The 19,272-nt window shown below is 38.0% G+C and overlaps 2 protein-coding genes across 3 annotated transcripts; one reads left to right on the top strand and one right to left on the bottom strand.

Moving 5' to 3' along the window:
* Nucleotides 1–7,503: 7,503 nt before the first annotated feature.
* On the top strand, nt 7,504–10,619 carry LOC109243175 (polyvinylalcohol dehydrogenase-like). Its single transcript, XM_019410088.1, has 3 exons — nt 7,504–7,991; nt 8,423–9,026; nt 10,158–10,619. The coding sequence occupies exons 1-3, from the start codon at nt 7,504–7,506 to the stop codon at nt 10,617–10,619; spliced, it is 1,554 nt and encodes a 517-aa protein (XP_019265633.1).
* Nucleotides 10,620–12,489: 1,870 nt separating this feature from the next.
* LOC109243180 (SNF1-related protein kinase regulatory subunit gamma-1-like) lies at nt 12,490–16,351 on the bottom strand. 2 transcript variants are annotated; one of them, XM_019410090.1, is made up of 6 exons: nt 16,138–16,351; nt 14,605–14,813; nt 14,070–14,512; nt 13,560–13,826; nt 13,293–13,465; nt 12,490–13,147 (listed from the first exon to the last, which is right to left on the bottom strand). In XM_019410090.1, exons 2-6 carry the CDS (start codon nt 14,768–14,770, stop codon nt 12,865–12,867), a joined length of 1,332 nt encoding a protein of 443 aa, XP_019265635.1. In that variant the 5' UTR covers nt 14,771–14,813; nt 16,138–16,351; the 3' UTR covers nt 12,490–12,864. The 2 variants fall into 2 exon arrangements, with proteins under 2 accessions (XP_019265635.1, XP_019265637.1); XM_019410092.1 differs by lacking the exon at nt 16,138–16,351 and adding an exon at nt 15,954–16,108.
* Between the last annotated feature and the right edge of the window lie 2,921 nt (nt 16,352–19,272).

The raw sequence follows: 19,272 nt of genomic DNA, 5'->3' as shown, positions 1-19,272 counted from the left end.
ATATATATATATATATATATATATATATATATATATATATATATATATATATATATATATATATATATATATATATATATATATATACATACATTGTTAGTAAGGGTAATTTTCAGCTTCCGAGGAGGCATTACAATTTTCTGTTACTTTTCACAAATAGAAAAACTTCTCCTATTACTATTCGAATTGTTTTTTCTTTAAAGTTTAGTCAAATACAAAATAAACACTTCTTTTGAATATTAAGTATCTACTGTTCTAGAATACTATAAACACTTGCAGTAAGTAAGGTCTTCAATAGGAAGCTAGTCCAACCTCCACAACTTGATGCAATTTGCGGGGATTACTATTGACCTCCCAATAAAATCACCACAAATTAACAATTTTTTCTTTTTTCTTTTTGTGTGAGTGTGTAGTAAAAAGTTCTTAGGGATGCCAAACAAATGTAGTACGATTCTAGTCTTTTTGTAGCAACTCTACTATTTACGCTCTTTGTGACGTATGAAAATTGGGAGCTAAATGGCAATAAGTTGCTGTTAGCATGATTTTTCTGTTTTCAAGGAGGTATCACATATTTTTCCTTCCTTCCAAAGAAGAAAACTTCAGTCACTACTCAAATCGCTTGTTTTTCTTTTCAAGAAGCTTAGCCAAATACCTTAAAAAGGAACAATTTTGTAGAAAAATTAGTACTCGTCATAATTTTTCAAAAACTTAGCCAAACAAGCTACTCCTATTACTTATTTGGCGAGCACAAGCTTCGATAAGAAGGCTTTTAGAGAGCCAAACATATGTAGTACAATTCTAGTCCTTTTACTAGTGACTCTACTCAAGCTATTTGATAGTATATGGATATTAGAGAAGATAAAAAAAAATTATATTCGATTAGCAACAAAAAATCATATGTACGTAGGATCTGATCGTGCCCTTGCCACACAAAGACAAACTTTTTTCACTGAAAGTCTCGTTCTGGGAAGGTACATATCTGTATATGAAATATACTATAATTATTACCTAAAAAATAAGTACAAGTAATTTGATACCAAATTATTGGTATCTAGTCGACAGTTAAAGAGAATTCAGCTAAGAAGGGATAGAAACTGGGAGGAGAAGCAGCAGAGAAGAAGAAGAGAAGACAGAGAATTAGAGAATTAGAGAATTAGAGAGGTGGGAGGGAATTTTCGGATTTTCATTGATATTCAAAAAGCAACTAATGAATTATTACAACTAGCTATTTATAGTACTCAATGATCTACTGAAAATGTAAAAGCAAGGCCAAGAAAAATGAGCTAAAGCATCTAAGCATTCTAACTACATTTCCCGCCATTAACTAATAATCAAATTTGAATTCTAACTAGCATAACTAACTTTCAAATGGACTACTCTTCATGGATTCTTGCTGACTTTTGTGTATCAATACCCCCCTGTGGAAGGACACCCTTGTCCTCAAGGGTGAAAGAAGAGAACCTGGTCCGAAGAAAAGAAGCAAATTCCCAAGTAGCAGCATCAACTTCCAAACCTTGCCACTTAACCAAGCATTGGGCCACAACCTTGTTACCCTTTTTGACCAACCTACGAGCAAGTATAGCTTCAGGGGTAGGACATAAAGGGCTAGAAAGATCTAGGATAGGAGGATGGATAATTTCAGAAGGTAGGACAGGGAAGAATTTGAGCTGGGAAATATGGAAGGTGGCGTGAATTTGGACCTCAGGTGGAAGCAGTAATTTGTAGGCAACTGCGCCAACTCGTTAAACAACAGGGTAAGGGCCAAAATAGCGAGAGGTAAGCTTATGATATGGAGAGATAGAAAGGGTGGATTGCCTATAGGGCTGCAACTTCATAAAGACCCAATCACCAACTGAAAACTGCCTATCGGTGCGATAAGCATTGGCTTGATCTTGCATACGCTGTTGAGCACGTGCCAAATGATACTTACCAAGCTGCATTTTAAAGTCGCGGAGAAGCATAATGCTCTCAATATCAGTAGAAGGAGAGTCACCATGAAGATAAGGGAGGTGAAGAGGGGGAGGATAACCATAAAGGAGCTCAAAAGGTGAAGTCTGAATGGCAGAGTGGTGTGAGGAATTATACCATCATTCAACCAAGGGCAAGAAGGCACACCAATTAGCTGGTGAATCAGAACAGAAACAGCGAAGATAAGTCTTCAAACACCTATTGAGAACCTCAGTTTGGCCATCAGTTTGCGAATGGTAAGCTGTAGAAGTGTGCAAATGTACACCTTGAGCAGAAAGGAACTCCTTCCAAAAAGAGCTAATGAAAATAGAAGCACGATCACTGGTAATAGTAGCAGGAAACCCATGTAGTTTGAAGATATGGTCCAGAAAACTAGGCACAAGGGACTAGGCAGTATAGGGATGAGCCAAGGCAATAAAATGACCATACTTAGTCAATCTATCAACTATGACCAAAATAACAGACTTCCCCTTTGATTTGGGCAATCCTTCAATAAAATCCATGTTGATATCTGTCCAAGGAACTGCAGGAAGAGGAAGAGGTTGCAACAATCCAGCAGAAGCAGATGTGTCATATTTGTTTCTTTGACAAAGAGAACAATTGCGCACAAAATTGAGAACATCAGTTCTGATGCCCTTCCAATAAAAATAGGCCATCAATTTCCTAGTAGTTGCATCAATACCAGAATGTCCACCAGATGGAGAAGAATGCCACAGCTGCAGAAGCTTAGTCCTGAGCCCCAGATTATTTCCAACCATCAATTTACCCTTCCTCCTAAGTTGATTGTTTATCCAAGTGAAGTGTTTCTGGGGTGAAGTCTGTAAGGAAGTAATGAGTTGGCTCAGCTCAGGATCTTGGAACCAACTGTTATGAATTTCACTCCAAAGATCAGTCTGAACAGAAGAAACCATGAGGGACATCAACTCAGCACCTGACACTCTAGACAAGGAATCAGCAGCCACATTCTCCTTTCCCTTCTTGTACTGAATTTCAAAATCAAAGGGTAGTAACTTAGCCAACCACCTAATCTGCAAATCAGTGTGCAACTTCTGTTCCAATAAGTACTTAAGATCCTTCTGATCAGTTCTCACAATGAAGTGATGGCCCAAAATATAGTGAGACCATTCAGTAACTGCAAACACTAGAGCCAACAACTCTTTCTCATACACAGATAAAGCCATGTGCCTAGGAGCTAGCCCTTTGCTAATGAAGGCTATAGGATGATCATGTTGCATAAGAACAGCACCAATGCCTGTGCCACTAGCATCTGTCTCAACTACAAATGGAATAGCATAGTTGGGCAATGCTAACACAGGAGCATAAGTGAGAGCCAATTTTAATGCTGCAAATGACCCTGCAGCTTTAGCATTCCACAAAAAACCATCCTTCCTGAGTACGTCTGTGAGTGGCCTACTAATAATACCATAACCCTTGATGAATTTGCTGTAATACCCTGCCAAACCCAAGAAGCCTCTCAACTGTTTAATAGTCTTGGGAATTGGCCATTGCTGGACTGCTTCAATTTTCCTAGGATCAGTAGAAACCCCATCAGCAGTGATAAAATGTCCTTAAGTATTCCACCCTTGAAACTCCAAATGCACACTTAGATTTCTTGGCCAAGAGATTGTGAGTGACCATAATGTCAAATACCTGCTTCAAATGTCCCCACATGATCTTGCAAATTAACACTATAGATCAAAATATCATCAAAGAACACTAGAACAAATTTTCTGAGAAACTTCTGAAACAAGTGATTCATGAGGCATTGGAATGTAGAGGGAGCATTAGTTAAACCAAAAGGCATTACTAAATACTCATAGTGTCCAGAATGTGTCATGAAAACAGTCTTAGAATCATCCTCAGGTAGCATTCTGATTTGATGATAACCAAAACTGAGGTCAATTTTAGAAAAAATTGTGGCCCCAGCCAACTCATCTAGCAGATCATCTATAAGGGGTATGGGGAATTTATCTTTGACTGTGTACTGGTTCAATTCCCTGTAGTCTACACATAATATCAAGGATCCATCCTTCTTGCCAACAAGAACCACAGGAGAGGAAAAAGGACTGTTGCTATACTGGATGAACCCTTGTTGCAGCATTTCATTAACCAACTGTTCAATGATATCCTTTTTAATAGAAGAGTACCTGTATGGTCTAACATTTACAGGTTTTGAGCCAGGTTGAAGAGGTATTCTATGATCAAAAGCTCCCCTTTGTGGAGGTAGGGATGTAGGTTCAGCAAAGACCAAATGGTATTGATGCAGCAGCTGATCAATAATGGCAGTACTATAAGCTGTAGTCATATGCAAGGCTTGACAGTGCATAGTGGTAAGTGAGCTAGGGTTACTATCTCTCACTTGCAGCATAAAGAACTGTATATCATTACCCTTTAGCCTATTCAAGGACTTTGGACTGGAGACCTTACAATCCTCAGACACTCCCCTCAATAAATGAGACTTCCCTTGATAATTGAAGGCCATAGTAAGCTCTGAGTAATCCATAGTAATGGGACCAAGTGTTTTCGTCCATAAAGCTCCTAAGACCAGGTCATATTTACCAACTGGGAATACAAGTAAGTCAGAAGAGAATGTTGTGCCTTGCAGAATCCATTCAAAGCCCCTAACCACTCCAGAGGTGGCTTCCAAGATGTTGTTGCCAAGGCTTACATAACTCACCTTAGTAGGACAAATTTGACACCCCAACCTCTTAGGAGCCCCCTCATCAATAAAGTTATGAGTACTACCCCATCAAGTAAAATTTGAATTGGTCTCTTCTCACTATATCCAGTAACATGAATAGTTTGAGCTCCTTGTAAGCCACTTAAAGCACATAAAGATATCATAGGGGTATCACCTTCTCCAGCTGCCCATTCGTCCTTAGAAGGAGTCTCCTCAGCTTGTTGCTTCTTAGTCTCATCACCCTCACCTTCTACAATTTTTAAATCCATCACAAACAATTGCTTAGGTAGGTTACATTTCTGACCCACAGTGTACTTATCATCACAAAAGTAGCAAAGACCCTGTGCCCTTCTAGCCTGCATTTCTGCAGGAGAAATAGTCCTCCTGTTTCTGGCCACATTCACAGTGGTTGAGGGAGGTAGAGCTAGTCGAGGAGTTGAGGAATTAGAACTAGGGTTATGTTTGAGGGTAAGTGGCTCATAGGAAGGTTTTTTGAGGTGAGTAGAGGATACAGAAGTAGTGTGATTCCTTAAGGCTCTAGCATTAGCTGCTAAAGTTGCTTCAGCTAATCTAGCCAAACGATAAGTTTTGGATAATGTCTGAGGCTCATGCATTTTAACAAGGTTTACCAATTCCTCCTTCAATCCTCCTAGAAAACAGGATATAGCCTGGCTAACAGTTAGATCACACTGAGCTAATAACCTAGCAAAAGCAAATTGAAACTCCTTCACTGAACCAGTCTGCTTGAGCTGCTTCAGTTCTAGCATAGGATCAGTATATTACTCACTAAATGTTTCAATCAAAGCCTCAATATACTCATCCCATGGGGGAAGGGTAGGCAAATCTCTGCATTTCAAATAGGACTGATGCCAGGCTAGAGCATCATCATCCAAATGCATAGATACTACATGTACCTTTTGATTTGCAGCAGTATTGTCAACAGCAAAATATTGATCAATTCTATACAACCAGCTTTTCAAATTTTCACCATTGAATCTAGGGAATAACAAATTATGACTGCGATTGTTAGGAACATGATATGGATTAGGTCCTAAAATTCCCTGACCTGACTGCACATTATCGCGGTTCTTAGAAGTGGAGCTATTGTCTCGTGACTGCTGGTGCAGCTGCATTCCATCAATCGAGTTTTTGAGTGCTTCAACCACCTGTAGCAATTCAGCATGTCGATGATCCAAATCAGCTCGCAATTCATCTGTTTTCTGATCGAGGATTGAACGCAGATCTAGCTGCTGTGCAGCTAGGTCTTCATATTGTTCCTGCCAATCCAGATTTGTAGGATCAACAGCTTTACGGGGTCCCATGGTTTGGCTCTGATACCAATTGATACCAAATTATTGGTATCTAGTCGACAGTTAAAGAGAATTCAGCTAAGAAGGGATAGAAACTGGGAGGAGAAGCAGCAGAGAAGAAGAAGAGAAGACAGAGAATTAGAGAATTAGAGAGGTGGGAGGGAATTTTCGGATTTTCATTGATATTCAAAAAGTAACTAATGAATTATTACAACTAGCTATTTATAGTACTCAATGATCTACTGAAAATGTAAAAGCAAGGCCAAGAGAAATGAGCTAAAGCATCTAAGCATTCTAACTACATTTTCCGCCATTAACTAATATTCAAATTTGAATTCTAACTAACATAACTAACTTTCAAATGGACTACTCTTCATGGATTCTTGCTGACTTTTGTGTATCATAATTGTTCATAAGAAGTAGAATTAGTAACTCGAAAAGTAAGACAAATATTCTTACACTCTTTTCTATATAAGTTAATCGTAAAGATCTAATGAGAATTATCAACACGAGAGTAAAGAAAGAATCATGGTGTGAATCTATTGATCACAATTCCGCCAAAGCCGAAGGCAACTTTTACGGAAAACTTAGGCTATGAGCTAGGTCCGTCTATGATAGTCTCTCCATTTTAATTTATGTAACCTATTTCTTTTTAGTCCGTGCCAAAAAGAATGACATATCTTCTGATTTGGAAATAATTTACCTTTATACAATAATTTATAGCCACATAAAATATATATTTCTTTTTACACCATAAGTTAAAAAGTCTTCTCTCTTTTCTTAAACTCCGTATCCAATCAAATAGATTCACATAAATTAGAACGGAAGTAGCATATGATATTGAATTCTGGATACAACTTGTAGAGCAGCACTCAAAAGAAAATGCTTCTTCAGATTATGCGCTTTGAACAAGTTATGACAGTACACTTACCAATTGTTGTAACTGTCTTATCTGATAGTGACATACATCTCAATCACTTTAGTCTAAAAGATCTTGCTATGACACAAGAGAAAAAGAGCAAAAGTTATTTTGCATACATCATTTTCTAAATTAGTTTTCCTCCGTTCCAATTTATGTTGGTCCGTTCAAAAAAGAATGACCTCTTTCTAAATTTGGAAGCAGTTTAGCTTAAACTTCTAATTCTACCCTTAATGAGAAGCTTTTATAATCACACACCACAAATTCCAAAAGTCTTATTTTTTTTTAAACTCCATGCCCAATTAAACAAGTTCACATAAATTGGAACAGGGAGTAATACAATAAGACAAAAACTGCCCCTAAACAAGGTAAAAGGAGAATGATCCTATAAATACTTCACGTATTCCTTTAAATTATATTATACTACGTAGTTTCTTGATCCTTTACCTCTTATAAGCTTATGGCTTCAACTTATTGGGGAGTCAACCATGGAAAACTTGTTTTCCTAATCATCACATTTTGCTTTATTATAGATAGTACATCTTCCGAAGTATGTCGAAAATCATTTAATCTCTACCTTTTCTTTCTCCTTTTTTGGTTTATCTTTTTTATAGTCATTTTCATGCATGACAATTTGCGTTTCAACTGTGTGTGCATGCTTGAAAATTCAGTGGTTGAATCACGGCGGAGACAGAACAAACAGAAGGTCAGCTGCTGGGGAGGTTTTGATAAGTCCAAGAACAATAAACAGATTGAAATTAAGGTGGAAATTCTTGGCTGGATTTGACATTACAGCAACCCCAGCAGTGGCCAATGGAGTAGTTTATTTCCCTTCATGGAATGGGAATTTGTATGCAGTGAATGCATTAACTGGACAACTCATATGGCAACAGAATCTTACAAGACTCACTGGCTTGCCTGTAACAAGGACAACTGTGAATGTGACAGTGTCAAGATTAACTCCAGTTGTGGCTGATGATCTTCTACTTGTGGGAATTTATGGACCTGCTGTTGTGATTGCAGTGAGACGCTTAACAGGCACACTTGTTTGGTCCACTTTGCTAGATTCCAGGCCTCTGGCTCTTATCACTCAATCAGGAACAGTTTCCTTTGGGTTAGCTATTTCATTTTTGATATGTTAATTGTTTTCGGATAGCATAAATATTACTCCCTCCTTTCTATTTTATGTGATACTATTTCCATATTAATCCGTACCAAAATGAATAGTACATTTCTATAATTTGAGACATTTTAACTTTAAACTTTCATTTTTACGCTTAATGACATTCTTTTATAGCCACAAAAATCTCATAACATGTTTAATACCACAAAAACTTGTCAGCTATATATGTTTTTAATCATTATATAAAATTTATCCTACTTAATGATCTGTTTGCATAAGAAAAATTAGGTAGTCTCTTGAGCTACTAAAATATAATACAGTACCTGATTATGCCACTAAGATATAACCGCTATGTCTATGTCATTCACCATACATTTAGTTGCGATAATTAGACACTAAACTTGTTTCCAATTTTCTAACAGTGGATATTATGTGGGAGTATCATCACTGGAGGAACTACTACCAGCTGCACAATGTTGTACTTTTAGAGGCAGTCTAGTAAAGCTAAATGTTCGAACTGGTGCAATTCTATGGCAAACATATACACTCCCAGACAATGGTGGAAGATTTGGAGGTTATTCGGGAGCAGCAATATGGGGAAGCAGCCCTGCTATTGACATAGCCACAGGATTTGTCTACGTAGGAACAGGAAATCTGTACTTAGCTCCACCAGAGGTGCTGAGATGCCAAGCAGCACAGAATAATCGAAAGACGCCACCAACTAACCCTGATCAGTGTTTTGGTGAAGATGTTCATTTTAATTCTATTCTTGCGTTGGATGTAGATTCCGGAGAAATTGCTTGGGCAACACAGCTTGGGGGCTACGACGTTTTCTATTTCACTTGTTTAGTTCCTAATAATCCAGATTGCCCAACAGGGCCTAATTTGGATGCAGATTTTGGAGAGGCGCCTATGTTGCTAACTATATTCTCAAATGGAAGACTACGTGATATTGTGGTAGCTGTGCAGAAAAGTGGCTTCGCCTGGGCTCTTGATCGCAACACTGGCCATATTGTTTGGGTTAAGGTAAATCTTTATAACCAGAGTTTTCATCTTTCAAGTACTCTTCACATCATCAATAATGTTCTGTTCTTCAGAAAGTATAGTGTAATATATATATAGGTAGAAACATTTTAACAATTTCTACTCTGCTTTTGTGAGAAGCAGAGTAGAAATCAAAGAAGTAATACTAATCAGATTGTGGTAACTAGAACAGACGAGTAACAACTATTCAACGAGTTTAGCTTTGGAAGGGATATTAGTAACTTAAGAAAGGATAGGAGTAACTTTACTACTGTGAACAAGCTGCTTAATTTATTGTTGCAGCTGCAGGTTTATTTGATTTTCTTGTTCAGTACATTTGCCTTGCACACTTGCATATATAGATACAATAATGGTCACCTTTTCTGACACTCCCATACTCTAGATTCATATTAACTAGACTCGTTAATTTTCAAACATCCATAAATTGATTTTGACGAGAGAAAGGATGTGTAGCTTTTGTTTGCTGGTAAATTTGACGAATAATATTTTAGTGATTTCTATACTTGAGTAAGAATTTTGTGAACAAAGAGCTTAATTAGCATGATGTAGCATTTTGCTTGTGGTTTATTTGACTTCTGTACACTAACAATATTACATACTCCGTTTTACGCCATCGGGTTAAGCAGGGGCAGGACTAGGTCCTTTGCTGGAATATTATATGCTATGTATATAGAATATTATATACTATGTATATAGGGTAAAAACGAACACTTTTGTTACATATAAACTGTTGAATCCCTTTGACATAAAGGAAGATTCTAGTGTAGAGGCTAACAGGGTTCAAAAATGGCTTTAAGTCATAAGTTCAAATCTATGAGCGACATTTTTGTATATCTTGCACATCCCCTTTTGTATGAACTCTTGTCCCGGCAAGTCGAGTGACATGCAACGACATGTACAATCTTTATTAAACTTAATTTGGTAACTTAAGAACAAAACTACATAATCTGCTAAAGTGATTAAATACACTATGGGCTTGAAACACTTCTTCACTCCAGTGTACATAAGTTAAATCTATTGATAATTTGAAGTGTGGACGTCTTGATGAATCAACTTTGTGAACGTGAAATATTAGTACAAATTTGTTTATCTAAGAATTTTTGTGCGATGTAGAAATCAGGACCGGGGAGCTTGGAGGGAGGAGGAGTATGGGGTGCAGCCACAGATGGGAGGCGAGTTTACACAAACATAGTCAATGGAAATAGAGTTCCTTTTACCTTAGCACCTTCGAATCAAACAACAACAGCTGGTGGATGGGTAGCATTGGATGCAAACACGGGCCAAATCCTTTGGACCACTGCAGACCCTAGCAACGAGACGGCCCATGGGCCGGTCACCATAGTTAATGGGCTTCTTTTTGCAGGGTCTGTGGCTCCTAATGGCCCTCTCTATGCCATGGATGCCAGTACTGGTAAAATCTTGTGGACATTTAACACTGGTGCTACAATCTATGGGGGTGTATCTGTTAGCTATGGTTGTGTTTATGTTGGCCATGGATATTCAATTAGTCTGGCTAAGTTCCATCCAACTTGGATCAGTGGCACTTCACTCTTTGCCTTTTGCATTGATGTCTGAAGAGTAAGCTGAGTCTTGGTAATAAACTAAAGGTGTTTCCACTTTCTGATAAGAGTCGTAATACTAATAAGTTTCCATACCTAAAAGATCATGTAAGATTGAATCAGTATATTTTAAGTAGAAAAATCTTGGAGGTAACTTGTTCAAACTTTCTTCATGCTTATAACGGAGATGGAAAAGTTGATAAGATGAAGTTAGCTATAGTACACTATTAGGAAATGGAATAAAAGCAACAGCAATCTAAAGAAAATATATTAACCAGCTGAATGGCATATGCTAACTCATTTAACTATCAACATATATAACATAGGCTCACTCACTTAACTATCAATGCAACTTTAAAAAAGAAGAAGAAGAAAGAAACACTTTTTATAACCTCTCTATAACAGCCTCGTTTGTTCCGAATATTTTTGGATGTTATAGCGAAGTGCTGTTATAGAGAACATATATTATAACATAACATGAAAATTGGTTTCGGAAAAGCTTGGCTTTTATAGTGAAGTGTTGCTATAATATAGGGATGTTGTTATAGAGAGGTCTAACTGTACAAATTCATAGAGGGGGATTAGGCCGATACCGCTGCAGATAAAACTTGGTAGAAACTGGCAAATCCTATATTCTATTTACAATGGCTTTCTAGTTCCAATATTGCTATGCAAAACAAGAATTTTCTATCTAGAAGGAGTCATTAATTCCTTGCCTTAATTTTTCTTCAGTATCCAACTAGGAATTCTTTTTTCTTGTTCACCAAAGAATCCAAATTTAAATCCAAAAACATCTTTTGTTTTCTTTTCTTGAGGAGTTCCTTCTCTATTCTTCTTAAAAAATATCCATAATCATCTCTATGTCATCGTCTGAATCATCTTCCTCAGATGACACCATATTATGTATGGAATTGAAGTGGAAAATTATATCCTCTGAATGAGTAAATCATGTCTAACAAGTGGAGAAAATTCTAGGAATTCCATATGGCTGCTCTCTAATTATGCTCTATTGCATTTCTACAAACATCACATCTTCAGAGCTAACTATAGAATTTTGATGCTCTAGGGTTCAATCAATTATGTGCTATTCATTAGTAGATTTAAGACTACCCGTAGTAATAACAACATTATTCACATCCTCAACTCCATTAGCTCTCTTTTCAAACATCTAATTCAACACAGGGTATATATGCATACAAAAATTCGTGGTCTTTGACTGACTGAAGCATACCTGTTTCAGTTAATCTTCAAAATGGATGCAAATTAAGGATGGTACCATGGATCATTCATATATGCAGTTGTGTTGATAGAGTCCAAGTGCAATAGCCATTGCCGTCGCGCTAGTCGTGGTTCAATGGAGTTCGTGTGCATTTGGAAATTTATTTCTTCACAGTAATTTTTTGTTTTGCCCACCGGAGAGGACTGTATTCTACAATAATTTTTTATTTTCAATTCGTGGTTTTAATTCCTCCAATATCAACAAAAACAAACCCACAATATGTCAGACTTCTATATATAAAAGAAAATTAAATAGGTTTTAACCACAGTGATATTCATATTTACATATAACGTACGTTGTAGACAATAAAGTTGTAGTGACCTTTCAAGTAAGGTCCTTAAATTCCTGTTGTAGTTCCAAGTTATCTTTGGACATGAATTTTATTTGTAGAAAAAGGTGAAAACGATAATTTCACTAAATATCTTTCTGAAAAAATCTTGAATATGGACCGAAATTATCAGTGACTCTATTTCTTGCTTTTTTGCTACTTCACTCAGTGTGCTGAACCTTTTTGATTGTTTTTTGTGCTTCTCAACCCAACAAGCATCGGAATCACAAGATTCAACAAAACAAACCAATTAATTTGAAGATATAGCAAGTGCAAAACTCGGAAGAAATTCTTGTAGTTTTAACCAAGGAAATATGAAATGACAACAGGCACACCAGCAATTATTTTGTAACTCGAGCCATATTCTAACATCACAGTGGAGCATTATTAAAAAAAAAGATGAACTCTTTTGTTCTATTTGTCACTATCGATCCCTATTTGTAGTTAGTAGTAAGACCAAATGACCTTGAACGAACTGGACAAACAAAAAAACTCAAAAAACTACCAAGCGATAATGTTGCACGAGTTGCATAAAAGGAACATCTTGTACATGTTAAAGATGTACACGAGACTGTTTCTTTGATCTTTATGCCAAAGACCTGGTGCTGGTTCTTTTGAAATCCCCCGTATCCTGCTTATTCACCAACAGAAGTATCATTGCCCTAGCATTTCTTGCGCAGAAAATCCAAAGTGGTTATCAAAGAAGTTTGGTGGTTCAAATATGAAGCAAGAAATGACATCTCTGAGCGTAATAACACCAGTGACTTCATCGTCTCCCCCAGCTGTCACATAGATCCTGTGAACCAACTTGGATGCGAGCGTTTCTATCACATTACCAAGAGTTGACTCAAGCTTGCATGTTATTGGTGTAGAAACCTTTGTGGCGTCATGAGTTGCCGAAGCAACTGTGTTCATGAAGCCCGTGACTGTCAGCTGCCTGCAATTGAGACGGGCAAAATTGTGTATCAGTACACAAAGAAACAGAGAACATCTATGAGCCTGTGCAATAAAGGTCTGATCATTAATTATCTTAGAAGAGACCAAATATTAAAATCCCAGAGGAAGAAGCAAGTTATCTATACCTGAAATTGGAGAAGAGTTCGGGCTTGAGTAACAAAAATCTGATGTCTCTTATGCTCACATTGCCAACTATCTTCCTCTTTGGCCCTTCTACAACTGGAAGACCTCCAATATTGTTCTCTCTCATTTTCTTGAATGCTTCCAAAATCAGTTCATCATTTTGAACGCAAATAACCTGTGTGTATGTGGAAAGACAGAGACTTGGCATCACCAAACTTCTGTAATATCAGAAGAATATCAAAAAGTGTCAGGAGCTACAAATTGCTGACCTCATCAGGGGACATGTAAGGGAGGCCAAGCTCTGATATAGGATGAGCAGAGATGCAGTCAAACCAATCCCTCCCTTTGCATCCTTCAAGACCCCGTATAACAGCCGATTGTGTTATGAAGTTCTTAAGGAATGGATTTCCTCTTTCAATCACCGGTACGTTCCGCATCCTATATTTTGATAGCAGCAGCAAGACACTCAACATAGAACTGTCTGTTGCTACTGGAACAAATGGTGCCCACCGATAGGATTTTATGATGGAGCTCACCTGCAAATAAAATTCGTGGACCTCGTCATGTGTATTCATGTCAAATTCTCTGAATACAGTTTAGTCTAGCTTCTGGTGTCCTCCAACTTGGTCATTTTATTTCATGTTTGAGAGTTTTTAAGGCTAGATGACAAATATCTTAGACACAAACACCATGAAAAGGTAAAGTCTCTCTCGATCAATCAAACCGCTAGGGTGACTTGGAAGAAGCTTAAATGCCAATCCTTTAGAAGGCCTGCTTACCTTCGTCGACTTAAAGGGTTCTTCTTGAAGGATAACCTTGTAGAAATCCTCACCCAACTTATCAGCTGCAGTTGGAGCATCCTTTCCTGCTCCTCGATCTGCAGCCACTCCACCTGCCACAGCTGCACCGACTGCAGCCACCGTTAGACCTGCAACTGCAGCAGGACCTGTTGCACCCAATGCCAGTGCTCCAAGAGTACCAACAGCACCTGCTCCAACTCCTGCCGCTGCTGCCGAACTTGCTGATAAGGCAGCTGCTGCTGCATCTGCGCCCTCCAGCACCCAAAGAACAATAGCTGAGTAATCTAGGATGCCTAAGTATCTTTCTCGCCAATCCTTACTATTCTGAGCAGCTGGATTCCTCACAGGAGCTGATAGGATATTGGATTCAGAAAGAATCTTGACAGCGTCGCCTATGGAAGTGTCCGCATCTATTTCAATCACTGGAATGAGGTGTAAGTTAGCCGTTTAGGATTCAGCACTGGACATCAAACTACTTAGTACAACAGTTTAAAAACTTATCTAATTTAGATACCTTTGCCTCCTGGGACTTGAGGGAAGGATGAAACTGGAATTTTTGCAAATGCATCAGTCAAAGTTTCCTGTAAATTACGGGGCAACTTCTTTCTGCTCTGGACCATCTCAAAGTAAGCATCATAATTTGCAAGTTTCGAAGCCTTTTCTGTTTTTGCTTGTGCCATTTACTTCAATACTCAAAGAAGACGTGGCTGTAAGATTCTATTCCTGAGTAGCAGCAATACAACCATCAGATCAATAAATTTTAAAGAAGATAGCCACTAGAATCTCCTACCAGATCAATAAGGAAACTTCACTGCTGCACTTAATTGAAGGATCTCGTGACTCATCCGAAACCTATTACAAATGTTTGTAACCCTCTAGCCCCATGTCCCGAACATGTTTGGACTCGTAAGTAGCTATTCCGCTTCCTTAAAAAGCTGATTTTCTGTACTAAAAGCTCATGCTTGCTAATTAAGAATAACTCGTATGATTATTTTTTGGAAACAAATGTTAACACTAAAATTTTCTGCTAGGTACCACCATCTCTGAGAGAAGCATCATAGCATAAAACAGTTTGTTCCTTTAATTTATGGTTGTACTATAAACGTGGGCGTATAGTCAGAGATTCTCTTTCGGAGTAGCTCCTGGCTCCCAACCATAATCAATTTGACTACTTAGAAATTGGACAATTATTACAATTTTACGCAGATTTCAATGCAGAATTTGTTGATGCATCGAGTATAGAATAGGTTTAGTACTAACGAAAACATTTGGACGAAATTGAAATTAAGTTCTGATATTAGTTCTCTTCCATTATTAAAAATATTTTTCAGCAAATCAGAGATAACAACTGCCTTATCCCCTCTATACAATCTCAACTTTTATTTATAATACCTTTTATGCCTACCAATATTGCCAGTCTTTACGACTCGTCAGATCGCTACTGATCTACTCTCACTCTCACCTACTTAAAATGCTTCCTATAAAATACTCCCGTTAATCCCAACGCAGATAACAGTTTTCTCTTTTGTGACGATCACGATGTTCTAAACCATCCACTAATAATAATTTTTGTACTACTTTTTCACAACTTTCAAAAATTCAAATTCTTTAATCATTCCAATCAACCCCTTAATATAATCACCTTTTTCTTTTAAGGTAACTAGCATGGATACCAACAACAACAACAACATAGTAAAATGGGTCTGGGAGACCTGGACAGCACGGTTATCAAAAAAAAAAAAAAAAAACCACACTAGATCATGTTATAAATTTTAACCTTCTAATCAACTAAACAGCCATCACATAAAATAGGTAAAAAATAATTTTTCCTTTATACTATCAAATAAAGATGACGGAACATACCAAAAGCTGATATTCCTCACATCGACAGCAAAGTGAAAGGCTGAATAAAAAGACCCCCCAAGGATTGAAGAGTTGGAGTAACAATTATATATATATACTGATGGAAGAGGACTAGTTGAAGCGCACATAGAAGAACCCTAACCATAAATATACAGAAAAGACTACTTGTATTAAAGCTATGTACCTGTGCGCCTCTGCGATAGTTTAGCTTGAAAAATGGAAGATCCAAATAAACAGAGAATTCTGTACAGTTTGAAGGGATTAGAAGTGGAATTGATGGGTGTCTTTGTTGGTGAGAAGAATAGCAAAAGTTAGTTACTTTTCTGGTTTTCGGTGGCGCTGCCATGTGTTATAGTTTAAACCCTCCACTTGTAACCTCCTCTACTCCTCTGCTTCTGCATAGTATTTTGGTGTATGTAGAGGTCATCATACAGTACTACTTGCCTACTTCGCACCATAGGTGGATCTTAGAGCTAGCCGTTCATTTTCATCGGCTTATAGGCAATATGAGATCATTTTATGGTCCATTTTTGGGAATCAACAACCAAAATGTGATTTTCTTGGACTCAAAATACTTTTACGGTTATGAACCGTATTTTACCTTAACGGCCGTTTGGGACGTTAAGGTAAAACGCGGTTTATTACTGCGTTTTATATAAAACGTAATTAAATACGCGCTTTACTGGAAGCTGATAAGACAACTATATAAAACGCAGTAATCTACCGCATTTTACATGTTTAGTGGGCCCACCAATAACTCTTCTGGGCTTAACTGACATAACAATAATTCATATATGTAAAACGCTCTTTTAAACTGCGTTTTACTTCCAAAAATTTGACCCCCTCGGATTGGGCATTGCCTTATATAAAGACGTTAAGGGTTTTGAGAAAAATCATTCAGAAATACTCCAGCTTCGTGATAAATTTTTCTTGTTGTTAAATTCTCAAGCTTTTTTCATAATGTCTGAAGTGCGTAAAGTAAGGGTTTTATTATATTAGGGGGGGGGGGGGGAGGTTATGGTGGCGAATAACTCGGTGAGCTATAGTTTATCTCCACAGAGTCATGTTAAGTTGCCACTTACAATGGAGTACGAGAGACTGGTATCGTTGTTATGCAATAAAATGAGGTTGAGCAAACGTTCGGTGAATCTTAAAATAACCTGAAGATATCCCTATTCTGTGACTCCACAAGGGGTTGCTTGTTACGTTGAGTTTAACATCGAGGAGGATGAAACTCTGAGATATTTTTGGGGGCTCCGGATGAATACCGGGAACTTATTTTGATAAAAATATTGGAAATGTACGTGAAGGTTGAAGACGTTCGCAATAATGATGTTGCACAAAGCAGGGATAACCCTCAATCATGGGGTGGTTATTCTGGAGCATTTTTAGGCCAACATGTTCCGGCTAAAAGAGTTTGGCCGGATCTAAGCTTATCTCCGCGGGCGAACGAGGAGCGAGGAAATAATTTCTCTCCTACTTTACATATTCCACAAGACGACTGGTAAACTTTAATTTTCCTTTGTGTTACGATATTTATTTTTGTTGTATTGAATTTGTATTAACACTCATATATTCCACAGGGGGTACCGTCCAGATATGAATTTTACAAGTTATGACCCCACACCCAGTTAGAATATGCGTAGTTTTGGTGTGTTGGATCACGATGGTCTATCCGGGAGTTATCACCAATAGGATATTGTCCATCATGGAATGTCAACACATTACGACTTGTAAGTGAAGTATATAGCTATATGTAAAGTATTTATCAATTTGAGTAGCTTATCATTTTGTTGTTTCTGCAGTGAAAACGAGAAACTTGATGGTCCTGACCTCACTCTATTGCCCGTAGACGACGTATTTACTCAGGATTTGGCAGATGCGCAAGGTCAGGAAGATAATAGTGATTATGACTACAATATCGATGAGTCTGGATATGACACACCCTTCCACTGACGAGGGTGATGATGATGAGGAAGTGAATGTCGAACCTGAGCTGACGAGGGAGCATGCTCCACCTCCCGTTAGACCAAGAGTGTACGAGTCCCACGTTCCGTTTCATTCAAGGCATATTCCCTACCTTGATAATTTGCCAAGTATGCCGGATGTGGATGCCCTCACAAGGGATCTTGATGAAATTCGGCCAGCAATGTGGGATGAGTCTAGACCAACGGTGCTGGAAAAGGGCATGTATTTTCCCGATAAAGCTCGCATATCCAGGGCTTGTAAAATGTACAGTGTAAGAGAGTGTCGTGAGATGATGGTATGGGAGTCAAGTCCGGAGGTATACAAGGTTGTTTGCCGTAGATGGTTTACGGGTTGTCACTGGATGTTGCGTGCGACCAAGAAGGAAACAAGGTTGTAGAAAGTGGGTAAATATATTGGCACCCATGTTTGTGAAATGGACACATTCAATGGGAATCACTTCAACTTGAATGTTGACATGATTTCTCTTGTCTTGATTCCACACTTGGAAGTGTCCATTAGTTACAAGATCAAAGAGTGTATTACATCCGTCCACCAGGAATATGGGTGTACTATTACCAAAAGAAAGGCATATTCGGGCGCAAACATGCATTTGAAATTATTTATGGTGACTGGGATAAGTCATTTTCATCTCTACCCAGGTACATGGCCGCACTAAAACACTTTAAGCCCGGGACTGTTGTTGAATGGAAGCATGAACGGAGTATAGGAATACCAGAATATATATTCAGATACGTGTTCTAGGCATTTAAACCAGCAATTGATGGTTTTGTGCATCGCCATCCGATAATTTCCATAGACGGTACTCATGTCTATGGAAAGTATGATATTAAGTTGTTGATAGCTATTGTAGTAGATGCCAATGACAAATATTTCCACTAGATTTTGCCATCTGTGCCAATAAAAGCCAAGAGACATGGACGCTATTTTTGAACCACTTGAAACAGCACGTTGTCAAACAACGTTCAGGTATTTGTCTAATATCTGATCGGCATAGTGGTATATTAAGTTCTGTAGAGAATTTGCCTGAATGACAGGAACCCTATGCATACCACTGTTACTGTGTGAGGCACCTAAAGGCCAATTTCCAGAAGAAATATCCCAACAAGGACTTGCATGATTTAATGTGGATGGCTGCAACTGATCACCAGCAGTGCAAATTTAGGAGGCGCATAAAATCGATCCGACAGTTAGACGAAAGAGCCTATAATTGGTTGATACGACATGAGCTTCAGAAGTGGACATTGCATGCTGATGGTGGCAGACGATGGGGAACCCTAACTACAAATGTGTCGGAGTCTTTCAATGGGTGGTTGAATTCTGCACGTGGATT

The sequence above is a fragment of the Nicotiana attenuata genome, unplaced genomic scaffold (assembly GCF_001879085.1).
Source record: "Nicotiana attenuata strain UT unplaced genomic scaffold, NIATTr2, whole genome shotgun sequence".
In the NCBI taxonomy this organism is placed as follows: Eukaryota; Viridiplantae; Streptophyta; class Magnoliopsida; order Solanales; family Solanaceae; genus Nicotiana; species Nicotiana attenuata.
This window is presented reverse-complemented; position numbering and strand designations above follow the sequence as displayed.